Source organism: Doryrhamphus excisus, chromosome 10 (genome assembly GCF_030265055.1).
Source record: "Doryrhamphus excisus isolate RoL2022-K1 chromosome 10, RoL_Dexc_1.0, whole genome shotgun sequence".
Classification (NCBI taxonomy): Eukaryota; Metazoa; Chordata; class Actinopteri; order Syngnathiformes; family Syngnathidae; genus Doryrhamphus; species Doryrhamphus excisus.
The window spans coordinates 21,070,594-21,092,259 of record NC_080475.1 but is presented as its reverse complement, the minus strand read 5'-3'; the positions used below and the strand labels follow the sequence as shown (position 1 = coordinate 21,092,259).

The 21,666-nt window shown below is 44.8% G+C and overlaps 2 protein-coding genes across 3 annotated transcripts; both read right to left on the bottom strand.

The window, feature by feature from the left end:
• Positions 1–208: 208 nt before the first annotated feature.
• LOC131137247 (sonic hedgehog protein-like) lies at positions 209–5,984 on the bottom strand. Its single transcript, XM_058084951.1, has 3 exons — positions 5,455–5,984; positions 2,520–2,781; positions 209–1,232 (listed from the first exon to the last, which is right to left on the bottom strand). Exons 1-3 carry the CDS (start codon positions 5,761–5,763, stop codon positions 496–498), a joined length of 1,308 nt encoding a protein of 435 aa, XP_057940934.1. The 5' UTR covers positions 5,764–5,984; the 3' UTR covers positions 209–495.
• Positions 5,985–5,998: 14 nt separating this feature from the next.
• On the bottom strand, positions 5,999–21,316 carry LOC131137246 (limb region 1 homolog-like protein). 2 transcript variants are annotated; one of them, XM_058084949.1, is made up of 18 exons: positions 21,122–21,316; positions 18,144–18,228; positions 16,908–16,941; positions 16,475–16,614; positions 15,568–15,671; positions 15,375–15,498; positions 15,239–15,307; positions 15,104–15,168; positions 14,947–15,019; positions 14,782–14,871; positions 14,634–14,710; positions 14,473–14,550; positions 14,322–14,395; positions 14,099–14,189; positions 13,954–14,020; positions 13,647–13,808; positions 13,032–13,090; positions 5,999–6,193 (listed from the first exon to the last, which is right to left on the bottom strand). In XM_058084949.1, exons 1-18 carry the CDS (start codon positions 21,182–21,184, stop codon positions 6,002–6,004), a joined length of 1,647 nt encoding a protein of 548 aa, XP_057940932.1. In that variant the 5' UTR covers positions 21,185–21,316; the 3' UTR covers positions 5,999–6,001. The 2 variants fall into 2 exon arrangements, with proteins under 2 accessions (XP_057940932.1, XP_057940933.1); XM_058084950.1 differs by lacking the exons at positions 16,908–16,941; positions 18,144–18,228; positions 21,122–21,316 and having other exon boundaries at positions 16,536–16,614.
• Positions 21,317–21,666: the final 350 nt, after the last annotated feature.

Here is a 21,666-nt window from a genome sequence, read left to right as displayed (position 1 = left end):
AACATTCAATCGCTAATGTTGCTTCATTAATTGTGATTCAAAGCCAATTCCGTTTAAAATGAACTACGAGGGAAGCTGGCTTAAAAGACCAACATTTATCGTGATCATGTCCAGGGCCGTCAAATGAGATGACTGACGTGTCACCATATCGAGTTAAAAGTTGCAGTACTTCAGACTTCAAAACACGATACAAAACCTTGTTCAATTCCAATTTTAATATTTTATGACAGGACAAAAATGTGAGGACAATTAGTGGTGCAATTCTAATTGGAAACATTTACCGTATATATATTCCAACTCATATGGTACAAAAATATACATTCTATGGATTTGTCTAAATCACTAATACACATGGGAGAAGATGTCCATGATAGCGTCTATAATATATTCCATAAGAAAGAAAGCAGTCAGATTGAGGCATTATGACAGCATCAGTGCAGACAAGCCAAGAGAAACGAAGGCAGCGTTAGTGATGTTGCGGTTAAATCTGTACTTCTACGGGTGGAAAGTGTTGGGGTGTAAAACCATGGAGCCCATATTGTACAGTAAGCGAGCATACCAGTGCACTTTGGATGTCTGATGACCGAATCTCTCCTGTCCGATAGAACTATTCCTCACGTCCAAAGCTGCACTGACCATCCGTGATGTTGTGTTAGCGCAACTAACTGGTGTTGTAGTTCCCCCCCATAGCAGGCGCTCCAATGAGGACAGGAGACGCAGAGGTCCAAACGCCCAGTGTGAAAGTGCATGGTCTTCCACTACCGCGTAGCTGGAGACCAGCACTCCGTCGACAAACAAAGTTCCGTCTTCTGTCAAGGGTGCATACACACCCGTGGTCTCTTGTACTGAAACCGAGACGATGCGAGAATGGTCTAATTGACCGTCTGCTCCATGGATCAGAACACAGTCCCGGGTTCGGACTCTGCTGGCAAACCAAGCCCTGTACTTACTGCTGTCCAATGTGCAGTCACGGTCTAAGAAGACCAGGTGATGTGGAGTCACGGCCAATCGATGACCGTCTTCGGTCTTCAGAGACAGGACGGTGGACCGGGCTTCTTGATCCTGGTGTAGAAACACCAGGATCGGGCTAAAGACTATTTGGCCAGTCGCAGACACAGCCATGACTTTGTCCCCGGGAGTCAGTGACGATAAGGTCTTCTGTCCGCCTCCAGCAAGCGTCACCCGGGCCCAGCCTGGGAAACAGCCTCCTTTTTCCACTGCGACGGAATGATCTGCAGGAAGACGAAGTAACGGACTGGGTGAAGGTTCATGCGACTTGACAGTCCATCCATTAATTTTCTATCCCGCTTATCCTCACTAGGGTTGTGGTTATGCTGGAGCCTATCCCAGACAAACAACCATTCAAACTCACAATCATACCTGTGGTGGCCAATTAACCTGACATGTTTTTGGAAACTCAGGAAACCGGAGTACCCGGAAAAAATCCACCCAAGCACGGGGAGAACATGCAGACTCTGCTGTGGACTGTGGACAAACTTGAACCCGATCTCCTGACCGTGTGGCCTACATGCTAACCACTCTTCCACCGTGCAGCCCACTTGACATGGTAAAATAGCAAATAGGAAAAATACAACACAGAAAAGATGATGATTGGCACTAAAAAAAACACTCCACACCAAAAGCCGAACATGAAAAAAAATTAATGTTGAAACTGAAAAACAATGACATTTAAAAAAAATAAATAAAGGAACTGTCACTGAAAAAAAATGTATATGAAGGACAAATCCGAAGACAAAAAAAACATTGAAACTATCACAATAAAATACTTAAAAATATATATTTTCAACGCCATTAACGGTGGTGTTCTCGCTCAACAAAATCCACACATTAATTAATTAGTTAATTAATTAGTGTTCGACACTCCACACCAAAAGTGGAAAAAAAAATCAATGTTGAAATTGAAAAACAATGACATTTAAAAAAATAAATAAAGGAACTGTCACTGAAAAAAAATGTATATGAAGGACAAATCCGAAGACAAAAAAACATTGAAACTATCACAATAAAATACTTAAAAATATATATTTTCAACGCCATTAACGGTGGTGTTCTCACTCAAAAAATCCACACATTAGTTAGTTAATTAATTAGTGTTCGACACTCCACACTAAAAGCTGAAAGTGGAAAAAAAATAAATGTTGAAATTGAAAAACAATGACATTTAAAAAAATAAATAAAGGAACTGTCACTGAAAAAAATGTATATGAAGGACAAATCCGAAGACAAAAAAACATTGAAACCATCCCAATAAAATACTTAAAAATATATATTTTCAACGCCATTAATGGCGGTGTTCTCGCTCAACAAAATCTTAAGTAATTAATTAGTTAATGAATTAGTGTTCTACATAGAGTGAGAATTGATGTCACTACAATTGAACCAAATGTGTGGAAGTCCCACTGAATACTTCCCAGTAGAGGCCTTGGCGTGTTTCTATTGTTGACATCATGTCAATCAGGATAACATACACAAGGCCGTAACGGCAGGCCTGGTCTTACCGGCTTTCACGGAGCAGTGGATGTGGTATTTGGACTCGTAGTGGACCCAGTCAAAGCCCGCCTCCACAGCCAGCTGGGCCAGGAGTCCGTACTTGTCGGTTTCCCTGTCGTCGGTGGTGATGTCCACAGCGCGACCTTCGTAGTGCAGAGATCCGGGAGGGTGGTGACCGTCCTCGTCCCAGGCCTCCGTGACCCGGAGGTGGACCCCGGGCCACTGGTTCATTACAGCGATGGCCAGCCTGTTCAAACACTCCTTACAGCGCTGAAGTCGAGGTCAAACACAGGGGAGTTATTGGGGCGTGCCCTTCAGCAAGGCAGCAGTGTCTGTGTAGTATGTATTTGTGCAGCTGCATGGAGTGCAATTCTAATATCCTCAGCCCGACTTAAAAGATGTTCCCCGTCTTGTACGCTAGAGGGCGCTAACCGGTTTATTAGTAAGTGTCAAATGTCAAAATGAGCATTTGTTGTTTGGCATAGCCCAGGGGTCGGGAACCTTTTTGGCTACGAGAGCCATGAAGACCAGATATTTTAAAATGTGTATCTGTGAGAGCCATATACATTTTTTTAAACATTGAATGCAATAAAATGTGTGCATTTGTATGTAAGACCAACAGTTTTAGATATAATGGGCTCTAATTACGTAGACCAGGCACACTACCCCACGCCAAGGGGGTGTGGCCAGCACACTTTCAGGAGCAGCGCAGTGTCTAATAATAAATCAAATACTTGCTGCCATTAATACAACTTCTGCTGCTGCATGGTTTTGCACCGTACTCCGTATATTTCATTCTTTTGGCCATCTTCGTCAGAAGGCTTGGTTCTGCAGCTTTAGCTAGGTGACTAAAGGAGGAAAGTTTACGTTTACATCTTAATGACCGAGGTAGACTACCACATTATCCAGTAATAATCAAGTTTTGGTGTTTGACCTGGAAAATATCATCATGAAAGATAGATATGGTCGGCCGTATTGCAGTAGAAAATAGATTTACAGATTAAAATGCATAAGAAAGTTGTTGATTTTTATTTTTTTAACAGTGATTTCTGTGATGTTTACTTTAAAATGTTAGCAAAAATACATTTTTATTGTGGTAAGAAATGCTTGAGAGCCAGATACAGTCATCAAAAGAGCCCTACCTGGCTCCCGAGCCATAGGTTCCCTACCTCTGCCATAGCCAATAAAACCTCCTATAAGGAAAACATTCAATACATCATCTACTTTTTTTAATTAAAAACCCTAATAAAAATGTAATATATTTCTAAATGAGCCTAAATGAAGGGAACATGAATATGAAATGACTCCAGTCTAAGGTTACGGTTGACCGGCACGTCCGGCATATTTGATCCCCATTCAAGCGGAAATGTCAGACACTTTCGATCATTTATTAACGTGGCGAAGTTAAGCGCAGTCCACACGTCGCTGCTTTTAAATGCGACTGTGTCACTTTCAACCTTTGTGAAACAATGCCGGTATCGGGGGGGCAAAAAGCTACTGTAGCCGCTTGGGTGCATTCCTTTGCTCTTTTTGACAGGGTGACGGAATAATCAAGGCCATTCTCTGGCGTTCCACGGCCGTGCCAACCCCCCCCGAGTCGTTTGATGAGGATTGTGACTCCTTAGCACTCTGGTGGGCCGTAATGTTTCAGCCTCACAAAGAAGTGCACTGGGCGAAGGACGGCGCCGTGGGGTGTCGCCGCCTGAAACGGTATGACGTGGAAAAAGAGAAATGTGGGAAAGAAGTGAGAGATTGCCACTCCGGAGAAGGCAGATGGGAAAATGTGCTGACATGGAATGTGACAGCAAAGGGTGAGAACAAGAGGGAAGGCTAGCATCTGGATGCATGTTCCCGGCTAATGCCATTGAAGAAAGGCATTTCATTGTCGCTACTACAATGGCGGCTTTTCCCGACGGTGCATGCCATTACTTCAGCAGGCGGGAATTTCATATAGGCGACCTCTCTCCGAGTGACACACAATGATGGTCTTTCACTGCTGGGCAAACCAGGGGCAAAGTGGGCATGAGCAAGGCACACATGTGCACCCGCAAACATTCATCACCTGGGATGGGAAGGATTTAGGAGAAATCGCTTCCCATCGCTTCCCACACCTGTCATGGCGGTATTCCCAATAACGATGACAACAGGGGGACTCAAACTCCATTTTGCAAGTCACGACGCTGCTCCTAGATGTAACCATGCTAACTTGCTAAGTTCTATGAATGTTCATGTTGAAGGTTAAATTCCTATTAATACTGTTCATTTGAATATGAAAATAAATGATTTCTCTACCCGCTAACTATATGTGCTTTCTGAAATTTTTCTTATTTGCTGTTTTATTATTAATTTATTTGTTACTGATTGATTTATTTATTTTCTTTATTTTGATTTCTTTAATTATTTATTTTATAAACATAATAATATTTTACAATATTATACTTTATATCATATAATATTTTATAATATTATATAGATATTATGATATAATAATAATTATTATTTTATCAATAAAAATGAAGATATTTGAGAACAGTGGAATATTTTAATCCAGCTTTTTCTTGTGGAAAACCGGAACCAAAGCACTGAAAAAGTGGATCGTAGAGTAGAAGTAAAAGCATTAAAGACAGTTTTTTTTTAGTTTTTAAACCTGATGCGGCCCAGCCTCCCCCGGACCTGAGTTCCAGTGGTCCCCCAGGTAAGTTGCGTTTCAGACCCCTGGATTAGAAGGAGCCATTCTCAGCCTCTTAAAGGGGAGTTCTGAATTAATCCTGATATTCTTATCTTCAGAAAAGGGAGGTTGAACGTTTGTGTCGGTTAGGAGCCCGGCAAGGTCAAAGGACGAATGAGGTCATGTGATTTATTTGATGATGTGTAGACAGTACGGGTGTCGGAGCATCTTTCTTTGAGGCAAGTGGAAATAACAGGAAATGGAAAAACGCTTACCTTTGTCATAAATCGATCGGCGTTGGTGTTCTCCTCGTCTTTGAAGACGATGTCCGGGTTGAAGTTGCACACCAAGTCGTTGAAGCGCTCGGAGTTGCGTGTGATCTTGCCCTCTGCCCTCCCGCTGGCCCCGAGGTTGTTCTCCGAGAAGTTGGGCAAAAACTGCTTATAATGCATGGCTGTCAGTTTCCTGGGCCTGGACCGGACGCCGTACCCGGGCCCCGGCCCGCATCCCTCCGCCAGACCCAGGCAGGCCCACAGAGCCAGCAGACCCAGGTGGGAGCTCCGGGCCCGGCCTGGCTGCTTCATTGGGGAGGCTTGGGTGGCATTAGGACGGGGTCGCTGCTCGATCCGTTCCAAATCTGAGATCTTCACAATAAAAATGGATTTGATCTTTGGACATAATGCTTCTTAAAAAAAAAATCAGCAGGTATTCAAAGTTCAAAGTTCCGATATTCCACTCATGGGTGCCATCTTCTTCTAGGCAACGTTGGCGCTGATCTCCAAGTCATTGCTGAGTCTTGATGCTCACCACAAAGTCCGCCAGTCATACTAACCTCCTCCTGTCTCGTCTCGACTCCTGTTTTCCTCCTCCTCTTCTTCTTCTCCGGCGTCCTTTGTCCACTTGAAGTCCTCCTGGCCGCCTTGACCAGCCATTGGGTCTTATTAGAGTCTGCAGCAGATTGCCCTCCCTTCCTCTCCGCGCTCCCACTGCGCCAGCACACGCCTCCAATTCAACCTTTGGAAGGACATATGATTAGTCCACTCGTGTTAGCACAATGACACCCCCTCCGTGCCCACCGGCCCCCTTTTACCCAGGCCCATCAGACCACTTTGGCCACTTTGGATTGGCGGTTTGAAAGCTTTAAATATCAATCTAAAGGAATACTTCCCTCCGTAAGCAAGTCACTTCCAGACATACAATAACAGTCTGACTGTTAGGTCAAATGTTAAAGACCCCCCCCCCCCAAAAAAAAAGCAAACAAAAGTGAGTTATTAATAGACTTGAAAGTGAAGGTAATGCAGAGAAAACAAGTGTCCGGCCTTGACACCCCTAAAAGTCTTCCTCACTTCCTGTGTTTGAGGAACCCAAGGCGCCCCCAAGACCTCGGAGTCAAAAACAAGCCATTCTTTTTGGCTGGCGGGGTGATGAAGTCTGGTATCTGATAATGCCGGACAAAGGACAACGGAGGACTCGTTTGCCGTTCCAGTGGTCTGACATCTGCAATCGCATACGGAAACTGGGATTAATGTCGGATGGACCGGATGGAGCGGATGGAGAGGTTGGAGAGTTCACTCTGGGCTATCTCTGGAAATAACCACAGATGACTTGCAGTATGTGTAGGATTTCTTGTAGTAGTTGTACATATTACATACAGTATGCGATTCAATATGAAAGTTATATCAAAAGCAGTAGTGAGGTTCATGGCTGGCGAGGCACCGACTCTTCTTTTTTTATGTTACTACAGGTTGGCCATTCCGTGAATAACAAGAAAAAGAATAGAATAGAAAGAACACAGGAATCATTCCAAAGCTGAAGCTGGGCTGAAATGCTGTGGAAATGAGCTAAAACTTAGAATGAAAGTAAAAGTAACTTGGTTGTTTACCTACTCTACAACTTTTACTAATTTGCCACAATTGGGGTAGCAGTAGGATATTAAGTCAATCTCCCATCATGCTTTGCTACACTGCTCTTTAGTCGTTAATACAGTATCATGTGTTTCACGTTGGCCATTTTGTTCTTTAGTCCTTCCATGTACACGTTCTAGAAGCAAACACTTCAGTACTCCATCCACTTGGTGTACCGTCTGTTAGCGTCCGGTATGAAGGAACCTAAGGTGGGATACATCTTGGACAACGTTATGTCATCGTTAAGGACAAAGTTTACCGTCTTCTCGTCTCACCGGTGGTCTTCCATCTCCTCGGAGTGGAACCTGACGGCTAGAACCTCTGAGCTAGCTTTTGTATCCTTCCCCTAGACCATGATGTTGAACAATCTTTGCTCCCAGGTCATGTGACAGTTGTTTTGAGGCTAGCATGGTGCTACTCTTCAGAACTTGCAATTGGCCACCTTAAATAGTACCACAGTACTCGCTTGTCTTGCTATTTCGTGTGGTCGCTATTAGCCTCATTAATCTCGTTAGCTAAGATAACATCCCGGCATGTCTTGGTTTGGGATGGCGGCATGCCTCCACGGTATTACCTTATTATTTATACTGACATGACTACCTCTTTTCTTTTCTTCTGGAATAATGTTCCTACATCTGGGGAAGGTTCCAGAAGATCCCAGGATGTTATCGGGAGGGGTGGCAGGGTGAAACTGCATTTTCCTGTGCGTCTGGTCCAGGCAGCAGAGATGAGAGATGAGAGATGAGAGATATGAGCCTCCATGACGAACCCAGACAAGAAAGCAACAAACACACATTCACATCTTCACCATGTCCAAATGTTTCATCAAGCAATTGGAGAATGAAACATGAAAGGAGGTGGGGGGGGGGGGGGATGGGGGAGGGGGGTGAAAGGACGGAAGCAAGCATGCATCTGTGGGCTGGAAATGGAGATCAAGTTGTGGTTATTAGTTCTTTTATTTTGGCGCCCTCAATCTTTCAGCCCCCCCACTTGCCTTGGAACATTTGACTCCCCCGTTTCAGGATGGGAGTATATGACTGGGTGACTGCTTGGGCTTCCTGCTAAGCCACAAGAGTGAAAATGACATGTCTCCTCCCCTGATTGCATGCTTTAAGAGACAACTGTAGCAAGTTCGATACCCGGAACGTTAAAAGTCCGCTAAGGTGAGTGTTTGAACGCGTGGAATTGGACAAATAAATGTGAAGTCACGAGTCTGTTGGCGGCCGAGTGGTTAGCTTGATACGAAACAGTCAGAAGACCGGGAAGTCGCGGGTTCCAATCCCCGACGTGTTGGAACCACGCTGGGCTTTGACGTCTCAAGTGTTTGTCTTGTCCCTCCGAGCCGAAGAGAAGCCATGGAGGTCGTACTTCCTCAGACGGCGCTCCAACACCCATCCATTCTTTCTGCCCCCCCCCCCCCCCCCCCCGCCGCCCCTCGGTGTTATCAGTGCAGGAAAAGGCAGGGGGGGGCGTGTTCTGATGTGGTTGCACATACACGGCTTGGAGGTCATGGAGCTTTGGTCCAGTACTTCATGGAAACATTGGTCATCTTACCAGTTCAGGGCTTGAGAACATTCAAGCCAAGAGAGACGTTGAGATGTTGTACTGGAGGGGGGGGGGACAATAGACGAAAAGGGTGGGACTTCCTTACCCCAAACAAACAGGTCAAAGGTTAGATACGATGCGCTACTTGGTTTTTTAACCCGGTTCACGGACTGGTACTTTGTAATCTACGTGCCGTCGGAACGCCGCTCAAAGAATCCGACACGTGTGAAGCAAGCGTGCCGCACGTGCGCACGCGTGATGGCAGGCGGCAAACAGAGTGCGAGGCATTATCAGTTGATTAGCGAGCAAGTCTCGCCTTTTTCCTGTGACCGCCTCAGTTATTTGCGCACATCCAAAAACCAGGCCTCTAATTCCTTTTGGCGTGCGCTTCAAACGGCCGACATTCAGGAAAGCTAATCTGTGTCTCCTCCGCCCCCCCCCCTTCATTCTTCTATTTTGACAATAAAGATAGCGTATCTCATCCCATTACCAGCCGAGATGCCTGACAACCAGTCTAATGGCGTGTGTCGCCCGGTGGGACTGCTTCAGCAAACTAAATCAAGACGACATGGAAGGCTTGGTGTGAATGACAGCAACGTACTTGCTCAAGGGCAAAAGCCATTCACGGTTAGTACAACAACAAAAAACCCACGTAGAACACATTTAGTACCAATTCACAACAACTTATTCCAATCCAAGACCAAGCTCAAACACCGAGTCAACCCTGATCAAAGCACTTTAGCAACAGAGGCAAGGAAAAACCTAGAACGGCACTCAGGGTTGGGCGGCTCTAGGTCTCAACCAGTTTGGTATCGAAACGAGTCGGTCAACTACAACATGCCATTGGTTACGTACGTATAACCGTCTAAGACCATTGGTTACGTACGTATAACCGTCCAAGACCATTGGTCACGTACGTATAACCGTCCAAGACCATTGGTTACGTACGTGTAACCGTCAAAGACCATTGGTTACGTACGTGTAACCGTCAAAGACCTTTGGTTACGTACGTGTAACCGTCCAAGACCTTTGGTTACGTACGTATAACCGTCCAAGACCATTGGGTACGTGCGTATAACCGTCTAAGACCATTGGTTACGTACGTATAACCGTCACAGACCATTGGTTACGTACGTATAACCGTCACAGACCATTGGTTACGTACGTATAACCGTCTAAGACCATTGGTTACGTACGTATAACCGTCACAGACCATTGGTTACGTACGTATAACCGTCAAAGACCATTGGTTACGTACGTATAACCGTCCAAGACCATTGGTTACGTACGTATAACCGTCTAAGACCATTGGTTACGTACGTATAACCGTCTAAGACCATTGGTCACGTACGTATAACCGCCAAAGACCATTGGTTACGTACGTATAACCGTCCAAGACCATTGGTTACGTACGTATAACCGTCACAGACCATTGGTTACGTACGTATAACCGTCCAAGACCATTGGTTACGTACGTGTAACCGTCTAAGACCATTGGTTACGTACGTATAACCGTCCAAGACCATTGGTCACGTACGTGTAACCGTCTAAGACCATTGGTTACGTACGTGTAACCGTCTAAGACCATTGGTTACGTACGTATAACCGTCAAAGACCATTGGTCACGTACGTATAACCGTCCAAGACCATTGGTCACGTACGTATAACCGTCTAAGACCATTGGTTACGTACGTATAACCGTCCAAGACCATTGGTTACGTACGTATAACCGTCCAAGACCATTGGTCACGTACGTATAACCATCAAAGACCATTGGTTACGTACGTATAACCATCAAAGACCATTGGTTACGTACGTATGACCGTCTAAGACCATTGGTTACGTACGTATAACCGTCAAAGACCATTGGTTACGTGCGTATAACCGCCAATGACCATTGGTTACGTACGTACGAAACTAAGTATTTGGCTTTGACATCGGGGGCTCATTTCCATGACCCCCATTCAGTGTAGACCAACAGGAGTCAACGCATCTGAGCAAAGTCTGAAGTTTTCATTCTGAAAGGAAACGGCGGCGTTACTAATGATGAAGACTTCTATACTTGGACAAAAAACCCTCATGAACGCATTTATGACACTAATGAAAGCCAACAATGAGGCACAAGCCCGTCTCTCAACGCACTTCCTATCTGCGACTTGTGTCACTTCCTCACGGCTTCAGCAGCCGCCACATGTGCGTAAATGTTACAGCAACATTTGAGTTCATTTCCTGTCCGCAGAGGAAACGCAAAGCAAAACACGACCTAAAGCAAATAAGCTTGATTAAGACATCCAAAGAAAGAAAAAGGAAGAGAAATTAAGAATCGGCTTTTTTTGAACCGACTTCAGAAGAAGGAGATGAGGAAATGAACATGCAAGGAGAAGTGATGGAAGAAAGGAGGTTGGGACGTGAAGGAGCGAATGCCGGCTTCAGCGTAGGGAAAGTGTGGCTGCGGTCAAAGTGGCGTCATGGCTGGACGCTGCTGAAAGACGGGCCAAAATATGGCTCTCTGCTGAGATGATTAAAGAAGTACAGAACCAAATGGCCTAACGCCCACACGGGTCCCAACTTCTGATGAGACACGGGTGGTGTCACGGGTGGTGAAAGAACCAAAAAAAAAAGCTTTAAAAACAAGACATTTATTTATGTTCAAATGTTCAACGAGCACATTTTGCAATCTTTGAGAACAACTCTAAAGATTTAGCATCTCACTTGTATGATGGACATAATCTACCAATTCTAATACCAACATATGATTGCAAAATATTTGGAAAATCCGTGTAAAAAAGTGAAAAGGCTCAGAGTGCCCTTCTGTACAAATCACAGTCCAATACAAAGAACCAGCCAAGGCAGGTTTACGCCCCCTGCTGGTCCAAGCAACATCTACCAACCTGCTGATACAGCAGGAAAGGAACCACAGTGGAGGTCATCTCAAGGGTTAAAAGTACTACAACACAGACACCAGTACCACTTTAAACCCGCCCATATGCTTTGATTTCAACATATTGCACTTCGCCACAAAACAATGCAAAGTGGAATCCGGGTTAGCGTCCACCCCAGTTAGCGTGTTTTTCCGTGTTAACGTTGAAAATGTACTCGACGGTTTTTCATTCTCTGGTTACCAAACAATATGGCGCCTCTCTTGTTGTGTTCTTAATATCATTTCACAAATCCCACTTCCTTGTTAGCATGCTAATCGATGGCTAACCAACACGGAAACCAGAACAGGAAGTGACACAGCCCGTCTATGACGTATGCTAGTTGGGGAATGCAGACAAACCGAGGCCAAATTTCTTTCCATCAACTGTAAAAGACGCAAACTGGGGCCAACGCTAACGGAGGTTTCACTCGAATAACAATTCACAGTTTGTTGGTCTAAGACACAATTCCGTCCCTGCAATCCATGCATTACAAAAAAAAATGTAAAGCTTTCTTTTAGAGTATTTTTAAGTCAAGTAGTAACCGCGTGACTCCATAAAAACACCTTTGGATAAAGGTCAATGATTGACAAACGTTAAAGGGATGTCAATAAATGCCAACTATCCCTTTAAGTCGCTCGTACGTCTTCATCCCGTGTGCTCGCCGTGGATCCACGAGCTGAATCCCATCCCAGGTTGGGCCTGGAGGACAGTACTTCAGTACAGGCTTCAGTACTTGGATCATAAGACATCTGAGAGGGGCACCCAGTCCACAAGGGGACTCATGCCCTCCTAAAGGGGACCCATTATGCTCATTTGTCAGCCCTTCTATTGAGTTGTGGACTCCTATAGAGCAGCTACACACAATAACCCGCATATAAAGCTTTCTCGTTCTTACAGAATCTGCAAGTATTCAGCTTTATTTCTTTGGATTTTGTGGTGCCCGGGAAAATGGTCCCCTTTAAATTTATTCCACGCCTCCAGGCACGCCCACTCCACTGTGGTTGGTCACACTAGCGAGTACTTTAGACGGTTTGCGCCGTGTGGCTTGAACCAACGTGGCTTTGCTACTAGCGAGTAAACAGAGTAGCCGAGCGTTATCTGCTTAGAGACACGACCATATAAGGAAGTCTGCCCCGCTGTGACATCACAAAGGTGCAGGTTTACCACGCCTTTTGAAACCGAGCGTTTTGAGCCATCCCAAACTTCTTTCAGGGCTCACTTTGGTGAGCTACCAACTTTGGTATGGTTTAACACCAGAATACTACATTGGTACTACAGCTGTAGGTCAGAATGGTTTAACACCAGAATACTACATTTGTACTACAGTTGTAGGTGATAAAAGTGGAAAAGCCTAATAGGTCCCCTTTAAGTCCCAGTGACGATGGTGCGGAATCGCACATTTGCCACAAGTATCAATAAAGTATTTTTAAAAACAAACGATTGACAGGGTAAAATTCACTGGATTTTAGCCAGTCCACTTGCCAGGAGGAGTCTGAACGGGACAGTGGATCGAGACACGGTTAAAGGAAGTCTGTGGAGACCTGCGAAGAAGAAATAAATATCATTAAAAAGGGGCACCGTTTTAAGGCGGAGTGCAAACTAAGGAAAATAGCAATTTAGCTTAAACCAGAGTCAATTCATCATGGAACAAAAGTCTGTTGGCAGGCAATGGAAAAGTGAGCGGCCTTACTAAAGAGATGCTATCTGAACTGCTAGGAGGGGGGGGGCTGTGTGTGTGTGTGTGTGTGTGTGTGTGTGTGTGTGCGTGTCCTTTGAGGGCTTGTTTTTATTGGGTGGAAAGTCGAAGGGCGTGTGTGCTGCAAGGGGTCCAGGGCGGTGGGCCTGAAGGTCCCCCAAGGGGATCTCACCCTCCTCCTGTCCCTTTACGCTTTCCTGTCAGGATTGTATTCTTTCTATCTAAGGAAAAGCGGCTAGCCCGCAGGGAAATGAGGCCAAAGCTGGGAAAAGCGATGACACAACCGTTCGAGTGGAGTCAATATCAACTCGCATCGCTGACACGCACGTATGGAAGTACGTATATATACGGTCATTTTCACACCTGTCATCCAAACATCAACAATAGTACCAAATACTGACCAAAAGCACGGATGAGTTCTCTCTGGACCGCCCATGTGAGCGTCTTGATCAGGGATGCCGAGGTGAGGCCAGCAAACATCATGTTGTACAGGAAGACAACGTAGAAGTTCTCCAGCCAGTTATACCGTCCAAAGTCCCCCAACAGGTCAAAGCGTGTGATCCCTAAAACCAGGAGAGGAACACATGCTGATCAATCAAACACACAAGCTGGGCTTGACTCCAAGCGCCCCCTTGTGGCGGTTATTAAAGCTACTACTGCAAGATGCCGAGGGTGTACCAGCGTATGCGTGTTTGTTGACAGCCTTACCGAGCGTACGTGAAAACACTGGAAGGGCGGAGCTCAGGATGAGGAGGGACACGCAGTTGGCGATCATCTGAGAGGAATAGAAGCATATTTGTGAGCCGCCAGACGGGCGGGCGGGCGGCTCGGCGAGTCGGGAGCCGTGCGGTACCTGTGTGAGGTTGGTGTCCTGCGCGCGAGGCACCAGACCCGTGAAGAGCGGAGAGCTGTAGAACCCGACCACGGATGACACCATGAGATAGCTGGTACGCGTTGGTGAAGGACAGCACTGGACTGAAGTACTTTTAGAGGAGCAGACGTCAGGGTGGGAATGATTGATGGAGAAATATCCATTCATTGTTTGCAATTGTAGTATTTTCCATTTGGAAGGATACAGAATGAGGACGACTTGAACTGCTGCCCCCAGGGAACCAAACATGGAGAAGGAGGCCATCCCGAGGTGAGGGTCCTAAATACATGAAACGTCTGTCATCAGGACCTGCACACGGATCGCTCATCGGAGAAAATGTTAGCGTAGATCCTTACCTCCATTCGTCTGGGCATCGCGGCGTCGTCGAGGAGCAACTCCAACACATTGAAACAGACCATCAGCACACAGATCGCCTGAGGAGACAAACGGAGTCCAATGGCAGCCTGAATAAAATGGCCACTTCAAAGCAGCCTGTGCAAATATAAGGAATGCTGACTGTGAGGATGAGGAGCATCAGCATGGCCAACGGATAGCCCAGGTTTCTCTGCCATGGTGACGCTTTCCGTCGTGTCTCTGTGAAATCATCACGAGGGGAACCGTTGAAGAGAACAAATGGTAAGAACCGTTGGAGGAATGAAACATACCCAAGGCGATACGCCGTGTCCGGACTGCTTGGTGATCTTTCCTCATGGCCTCCATGTTCAGTTTGACCCAGGACAAATGGGAAGCGCCACCTTCAAGAGGACCAATGGCGAGTCAGCGCTGAATCAGAGGGCGAGATGGCGGTTTGAGCGGGGGCGTCTACTCACATTTCAGTTTCCTGGACAGCGAGTCGTCCTCAAATGTGGCGCAGCTGAGAGCGTCGTCCACATCTTCAAACAGCTGGGGGAGAGGGGACAACTCGGTGACGAAGGTCTGCTGTAACCCCCCCAATTCATATCAACAATGGACGGCAAGGTGACTCACCCGGGGTTTGACCAAGAGGCTGCCCGTCACGCTGAACATTCGCGACAGCCCAAAAGGAGTACACACTGAGAAGAGAGACACGCTTGACAGCAAACAGAAGATGGGAAGCTCTCAGTGATGCTCATGGGAACCTACGCAGTAGCAGCAGCACTCCAAAAAGAGAGATGCCCGAGTACAAGTAGGGAAGGTAGTACTCCCAAAGGTCTGAAATGGGAAACATGAACGTTGAAGATATTCACTGAAGAAACAGGGCTACGAGCGGGGGACTCACCGTAGAGGCTCTTCCTGGCCACGTTGTTGTGGAGAAGCGCTGACGCCACCCACACGATGCCCAGCACGAGGAGAGCGAGCAGCAGCAGCAGGACAACTGCTTCGTATACTCGTGCCATGACCCCCTACACATAACGAAGACACAGACGCCATCAAGTTCAGGAAGCCATGTTTGTCCACACCATCATTAGTACCTTTTTGGACCCCACGAACCCCTCAGACTCCGTGAAGAAGTAGGCGAAGGGCATCAGGAAAACCAGGGACAAATTGGAGAAAAGGAACACTAGGTTCCACAATCCTAAAACAACAAAAAACAAAAGACAAGGAGACATGTTTCCAAGCATTAGTCTTCACTAAAAAACATAGCAATGATTGCAATTCAGCAGTCCGCCACTGTGAGGCAGTGTCGCCATGCTGGTAGCTAGTCATGTTTAAAGACAGGATTACTCAGGCCCTTCTTGTGGCAGTTTGATTTGTTAATAGCGGTGTTTCTCAACGACCTAAAACCGTGTCATGGGGTCTTAGTAAAACAAAAAAGGTGGGATGATCAAACGCCCCTGAACGCACCTCATGTCTGTGCTATTGGCTTAAGCCATCACAAGGTGCAATCCAAAGATATCTCCCACCGACAATGAAGACCACCAGGAACAGTAAGAGTACTGATTAACGCCCAATTTGATCTACTGGCTCAGACGGAGGGGTGGTCCACAGAGGAATGGTCCTCCTGTTACTAAACGTACCTACAGAGTGTTGAATCACAACTGGACTTGCTACATTTTTAACTTCTTGTTTCACTTCTCAACCTGTTCAAAAGCCGTTTCCAAGCATTTCCTGGTGCCTAGTGTCATTTCGATCTCACCTTTATTAAGTCACACACAAGTATTTATGGATAAGTACTAAGTATAGTACATTCAACGACCACAGAACAACGAGGTTTAAAAGACACAAAGAAACAAAAACGACAACAGAATATTACTTTTTCAATAATATAAACAGCCCATATTTCCAGAACGTTTGGGTTGCAAACGTCTTCAATGTGATGTGTGTGTCGTGTTCACGTGTGACCATCACATATGTTTTGGATAAAAGGCAGCAATGTACCACGGATAAGCGATCCATTCAGCCATTGCATGTAGTAGCTCTGAGGGAACGTGAGCAGCACCTCGTTGGACAGGATCGAGATGGGGAGAAGCAGCACGGCGCACACCGCCACCGACAGCGTGAACGTGCACAACCACAGCCTGCGGGAGGAGAAAGGAAGAGCCGTTTAATAAAAGCACCGCGACGCTCGGGTCACATGTTATTAACGTTAACCTCGCCAGGCGCCGTGGGTGAAAGTCTAAGAGAAGCAAGACGACAATGCCAGCGTGGCGGTTCAAAGGGTAAAAGGGCGGCGTCCCTATCACAATGAACACCCGCCGAGTAGGCAATAAAAACACATTACGCGTCTATCTGTCCAATCACCATATCACGTCAACGTGAGTGAGCGGAACAGATTGCCCTGTGTCAGTTAATCATTAAGGTTTTTACTTACGCAATTTTGTTGACGGTAGCATCCTCGATATCATCTGGAAGAGAGCACGGTGATTAGTTACGTTCTTCAATTAAGTTAATCATTTTGAGTTTTATGATCATCACTATGAATGTAACTATATTGTGTTGGAAAAGTCCTCCGTCAACCTATATATGTACCAGAGTAGCCCCCCCCACCCAAAAAAAACTACCCTTAAATGTACTAATCACTGTATGCATGACATAAGCTAACCAAGAAACAAGAGATCATGAATTGACCTGCATGAACAGCTTTATTTGAAAGTGACTGACAGCTACGTACGCAGCACTATAATTTGCTCCTGTGCCAAGCTGGCTTTTATTTCATGAGGTAAAAAAAAATTCCTGGCAGTTCACATTCATAAACAACTTCCGAACATAACATTGCGCAATCATCGAGCTGCGGCGCTAAACTGCACCGCATTTGATTTTGCACGGCCCCGCGTCCGCGACACGATGCAGTCCACCCAGCCGCCCCACCGGGATTTGGTTAGCTGGATACCCAACATCTGCTTTAAATGAGAGCCGGTTATTGGATTCGTTATATAACCGCCAGCCCTGGGAGCACAAAGAAATGTCAACAGGACTTTTTAGGTGGGTTTTGACAACAATAATTAAATAAAAAAGCAAACATAACTCATGTGCATTCAAGCTAATGGCAAACAATGGAAACAGTTGTTTGTAACGCACCAATTCTATATGAACCACAAAAATATTGAATTAAAAACAACTGTTCTGATTTTTTTTTTCGACCTTTTTACCGATTCAGTGTTGACTGAACCTACAAAAGGAACTCATTTAAATGTTTGTACCCTTGCCGAAACAATGTTTTCATCACTGTAAAAGAAGCCTGAAGCTACAACTCCGTGTTTATCTTGCAACAGCATTCTTCACCGGCCTTTCCTCATCCTGATCCACAGGGACGTGCGCAGTCACGCAGTATTAACATAGCTTCAATTGATATTCATGCAAGAATGTGACCAATAACACGTTTCCAATGCTAGGGTTTTTTGTGCCTTTTGGTGAAAGTAAGGAATAAAAGTCTATTTTAACTTTTCTGTCAACCCAATCAATGCTACTGTTATATTTGTATATTTGTATGGATCCCCACATAGACATAAAACTGTATGGTTCTATAAGCTACTTCATATGCTAAGGTGTCCAGTTGATAAGGAATGGCTGCAAACATCGTATAATCCAGTAGGAAGGCCTCACGTACCTGTGACAAACTCTGCAGTCTTCTTGAAGCGGGCAAGTATGAGGTAGCAAACAATGTAGAGGCATGTAAACAGAAGTACGCAGATCTGCAAATGACAAAGAAAACCATGAAGTTGAACATTTAGTGAGGCACGTCAATTACAAAGTGAGAGTGAAGTAAAAGTACGTAGTACATGACATATTCTGTGCTTTTAGTGTTTGTTTTGGACAAGGTGCACGGAGGAAAACCACACTCGCACAATTCAACAAAAGGATGAGATAGAAGCAGCGATGATGTAGTCATACCCCTTGTCTATGTCTATTAATATGTCTATTAATAATACTTCATTCGCTGTGTTTAACATGTTGACGCAATTTGCTTTACGTTGAGATTTTTGATGGCGCTAAACACCGCCGTTTAGTTCAAGTGGTTTCATGTGAAAGTCAGGAAATATGCATACAGTACTCTTGCGTGTCCCGACTCAGCTGCAAGATGTTACTGCGACCATCTTGAGCTTTGTTCTATCCGCTTACAGGGTGTGGACCGTGGGTTAGTCATTCTTTTTGGCAACTGCGTCTACTCAGGCAATGTCGCGTGTGGGTTTCAATATTTGAGTGTAACAATATGCAAATCATGGAGGCGGGGCAGGCCAAAGAACAAAGAACCAATTCCATGTTGGTGCTGATCCATCTGACATTACAGATGCACATCCAGTGCTGCACAGACAAGACAAACACACAGGTTCAACTTTAGATCAATGTTATCTTGTAATCGGTATTATTTTTTTATAAGCGGTTGTCGGTTTTAAATCTGTAAACACTGTGTATTCTATTTACCTCAGGGCCAAGTACAAGTACAAACCAGTAGAAGTCCTGAAAACATATGTAGGGCCCTCTGATTTCTGCAATTGCAGAGGGAAATCGCGGAATTGGCCAAAAAAAAATAAAAACTGAATCTACAGTTACTCAGGCTGTATGAGTGTAGTTTACATTACCGCTTTTTCATGCAAACAAGCCTATACGATGCCCGCTGACATTGTGCAAGTTCTGGGTGAAATACGTAAGTAAAGAGGCACGTTTATTCTTGCCGCCACATGCCCAGCCATCAAAATACGAGCGCTCTTCACCACATACAGTCTAATTGTACAAACAATTGTAAATTGTAAATCTAAATTTAGAATAAACACAGGAGCCTTTCGGAAGCTGAAGCTGGACTGAAATGCTGTGGAAATATGCTAAAACGTACAATGAAAGTAAGAGTAAATTGGTAGTTTGAGCTCAAATCAGGAACTGAACCAATCATCTCCGAGTTTGGAGCCTAGCAAAGAGAACGAGCTAAGAGCTGCACTATTTAACTTTTAGTATTTTGCCACAATTGGGGTAGCAGGAGCCCGAAGGCAGCTGGGATAGACTCCAGCATACCCCCATAACCAGAATGAGGATAAGCAGCAAATGCAGAAAGAATACGACATTGTAACTACATTTGTAGGTCAGAAAAGGTCACTTCCTCTGAAGTGAATAACAATATTTTGAAAATTATGGCTATATCACAATTGGCCACTCCAAATTGTCCATAGGTATGAATGAGTGGTTGTTTGTTTATATGTGCCCTGGGATTGGCTGGCCAACAGTCCAGGGTGGACCCCGTCTCTTGCCCGAAGACAGCTGGGATAGGCTCCAGCACCCCCGCGACCCTCGTGAGGATAAGCAGTAGAAAATGAATGAATGAATGAATGAATGAATATATGGGCCAGCCCTACATACAGCAATGAAACAGGACTTCCTCATTTTAGTGACGTCATGAAAGTGGAACACTGGCACACTTATTAAATTGGCGGGTCAATCTCCTTTTAAGGAACACTACATTTGGACACATTTTCACCAACTAAGATGCACTCATTTGTTGACCCACTAGCACAGTTTCTCCTCAACCCAACTTACAGTACCGGTACAGTTTGGCCTCGGGGCTTTGTCAAGCCCCAAAATGCCACTCCAGTCAGTATGTTTACATGTACACATTAACCGAATTATTGTTATAGTTTATCATTTTTGTATTCATCATTATTGTTATAGTTTATCATTTTTGTATTCATCTGAATCTTGTTTTTTCGACCGATGGAGTCATTGGTAAGGCTTGGAAGGACCAAATAGCTATGGACCAAACACAAACAGTTAGTGGTTTGGTCCGCAACATAACAGAAAAGAGGCAAAAAGATCTCTCTGTGTTCCAAAGTTAAAAGTAAACGTGTGAATATCAGTGTTTTGTCTAAAATCACAAACAGGTCCAGGATATTGAAAATATAATATTAAAAATATTCACATTTGAAAGTCTGAAGTCAGAAGATATTTATATTATTAAATAAAATAACATTTACTAATTTGCTACCAGAGACGTATTAAAAATGTTTTTCAAACGGACCGCTCACTCCCAAAGACGTATTTATTTATACATATTTTACGTGAGAGATACAAAGAGGTCATGATGCAACTCCACAATAGAAGAGAGCATGTTTAGTGCAGTCTGAAAAATGTCCACAAGGTGGCAGAAATGCATGTTATAACAGTGTATGTATATATATTATATATAATGGCACTAAGAGTAAACCTTTGGGGTTAAAGGTCAATCTGTGTGCTGCTGTAACTATATTACCGATTTCCTACTGCTAGTGAGATGTTACACAAAGGTGTATATTTTCTACTGATTCATATTATCTATTATATAAACCGAACGTATGCAACGAGAGAGCCGTCTTAGCGTGGAAAAACAAAAGCTTTATCATCAGCCCACGTCCCTTTAAAGCAGCATCCCTGCACTGATTTCTAACGTTGATTCAGTTTATGTGGCGATTTCAGATATAACAGCACTGGAACTATTCCAAAGAAATGTGAATTAGAATAGAAAAGTCAGAAAGTTAAGCAACGGAACTTGATACGCGATATTGCTTGTTTGTTACCGGTAGGCACACATAATAGCCCCCTCGTCAGTTACGCAGCACTTACTATAGTCTCCCGGACACGGTTGTGGAAAAGTTGCTCCCTCACCGACACGTCGTCCGTTTCCATCCTCCGACACCATAACAATAATGTCCGCTTTTAAAGTGGTCAAAATATTAAAAGACAGAGCATCACGCCACGAATGCCGTGGATGTCCGCCGGCAGAAGCAGTGCCTGAGTTAGCATGGATGCTACTCTCAGTTAAGAAGCCGCGGAGGAGGGGTTGAGGGGCGGGACTAAGGGGAGCACAGCGGCACGGAGAGCGCCACAGGTAGCTGTCAATCATCTTCATTGACTTCATTCTAAACATGCCACAGACGTTCATATGACACTGAAAGGTCTTGGGACTACAACAGGTTGTGCAAGCATACCAGGAGGTATTTCACTGTTGCTACTTATGAAAATGTTCATAAGTCACTCAACGTTTTGTTGTAAATGAAAAAAAATAGCACAGAAAATAAAATTAGGAGCAATGTGACATTTCTTAAAGGGGACCTATTATGCTTTTTCCACTTTTCTGACCTATAAATGTAGTTAGAATGTAGAATTAT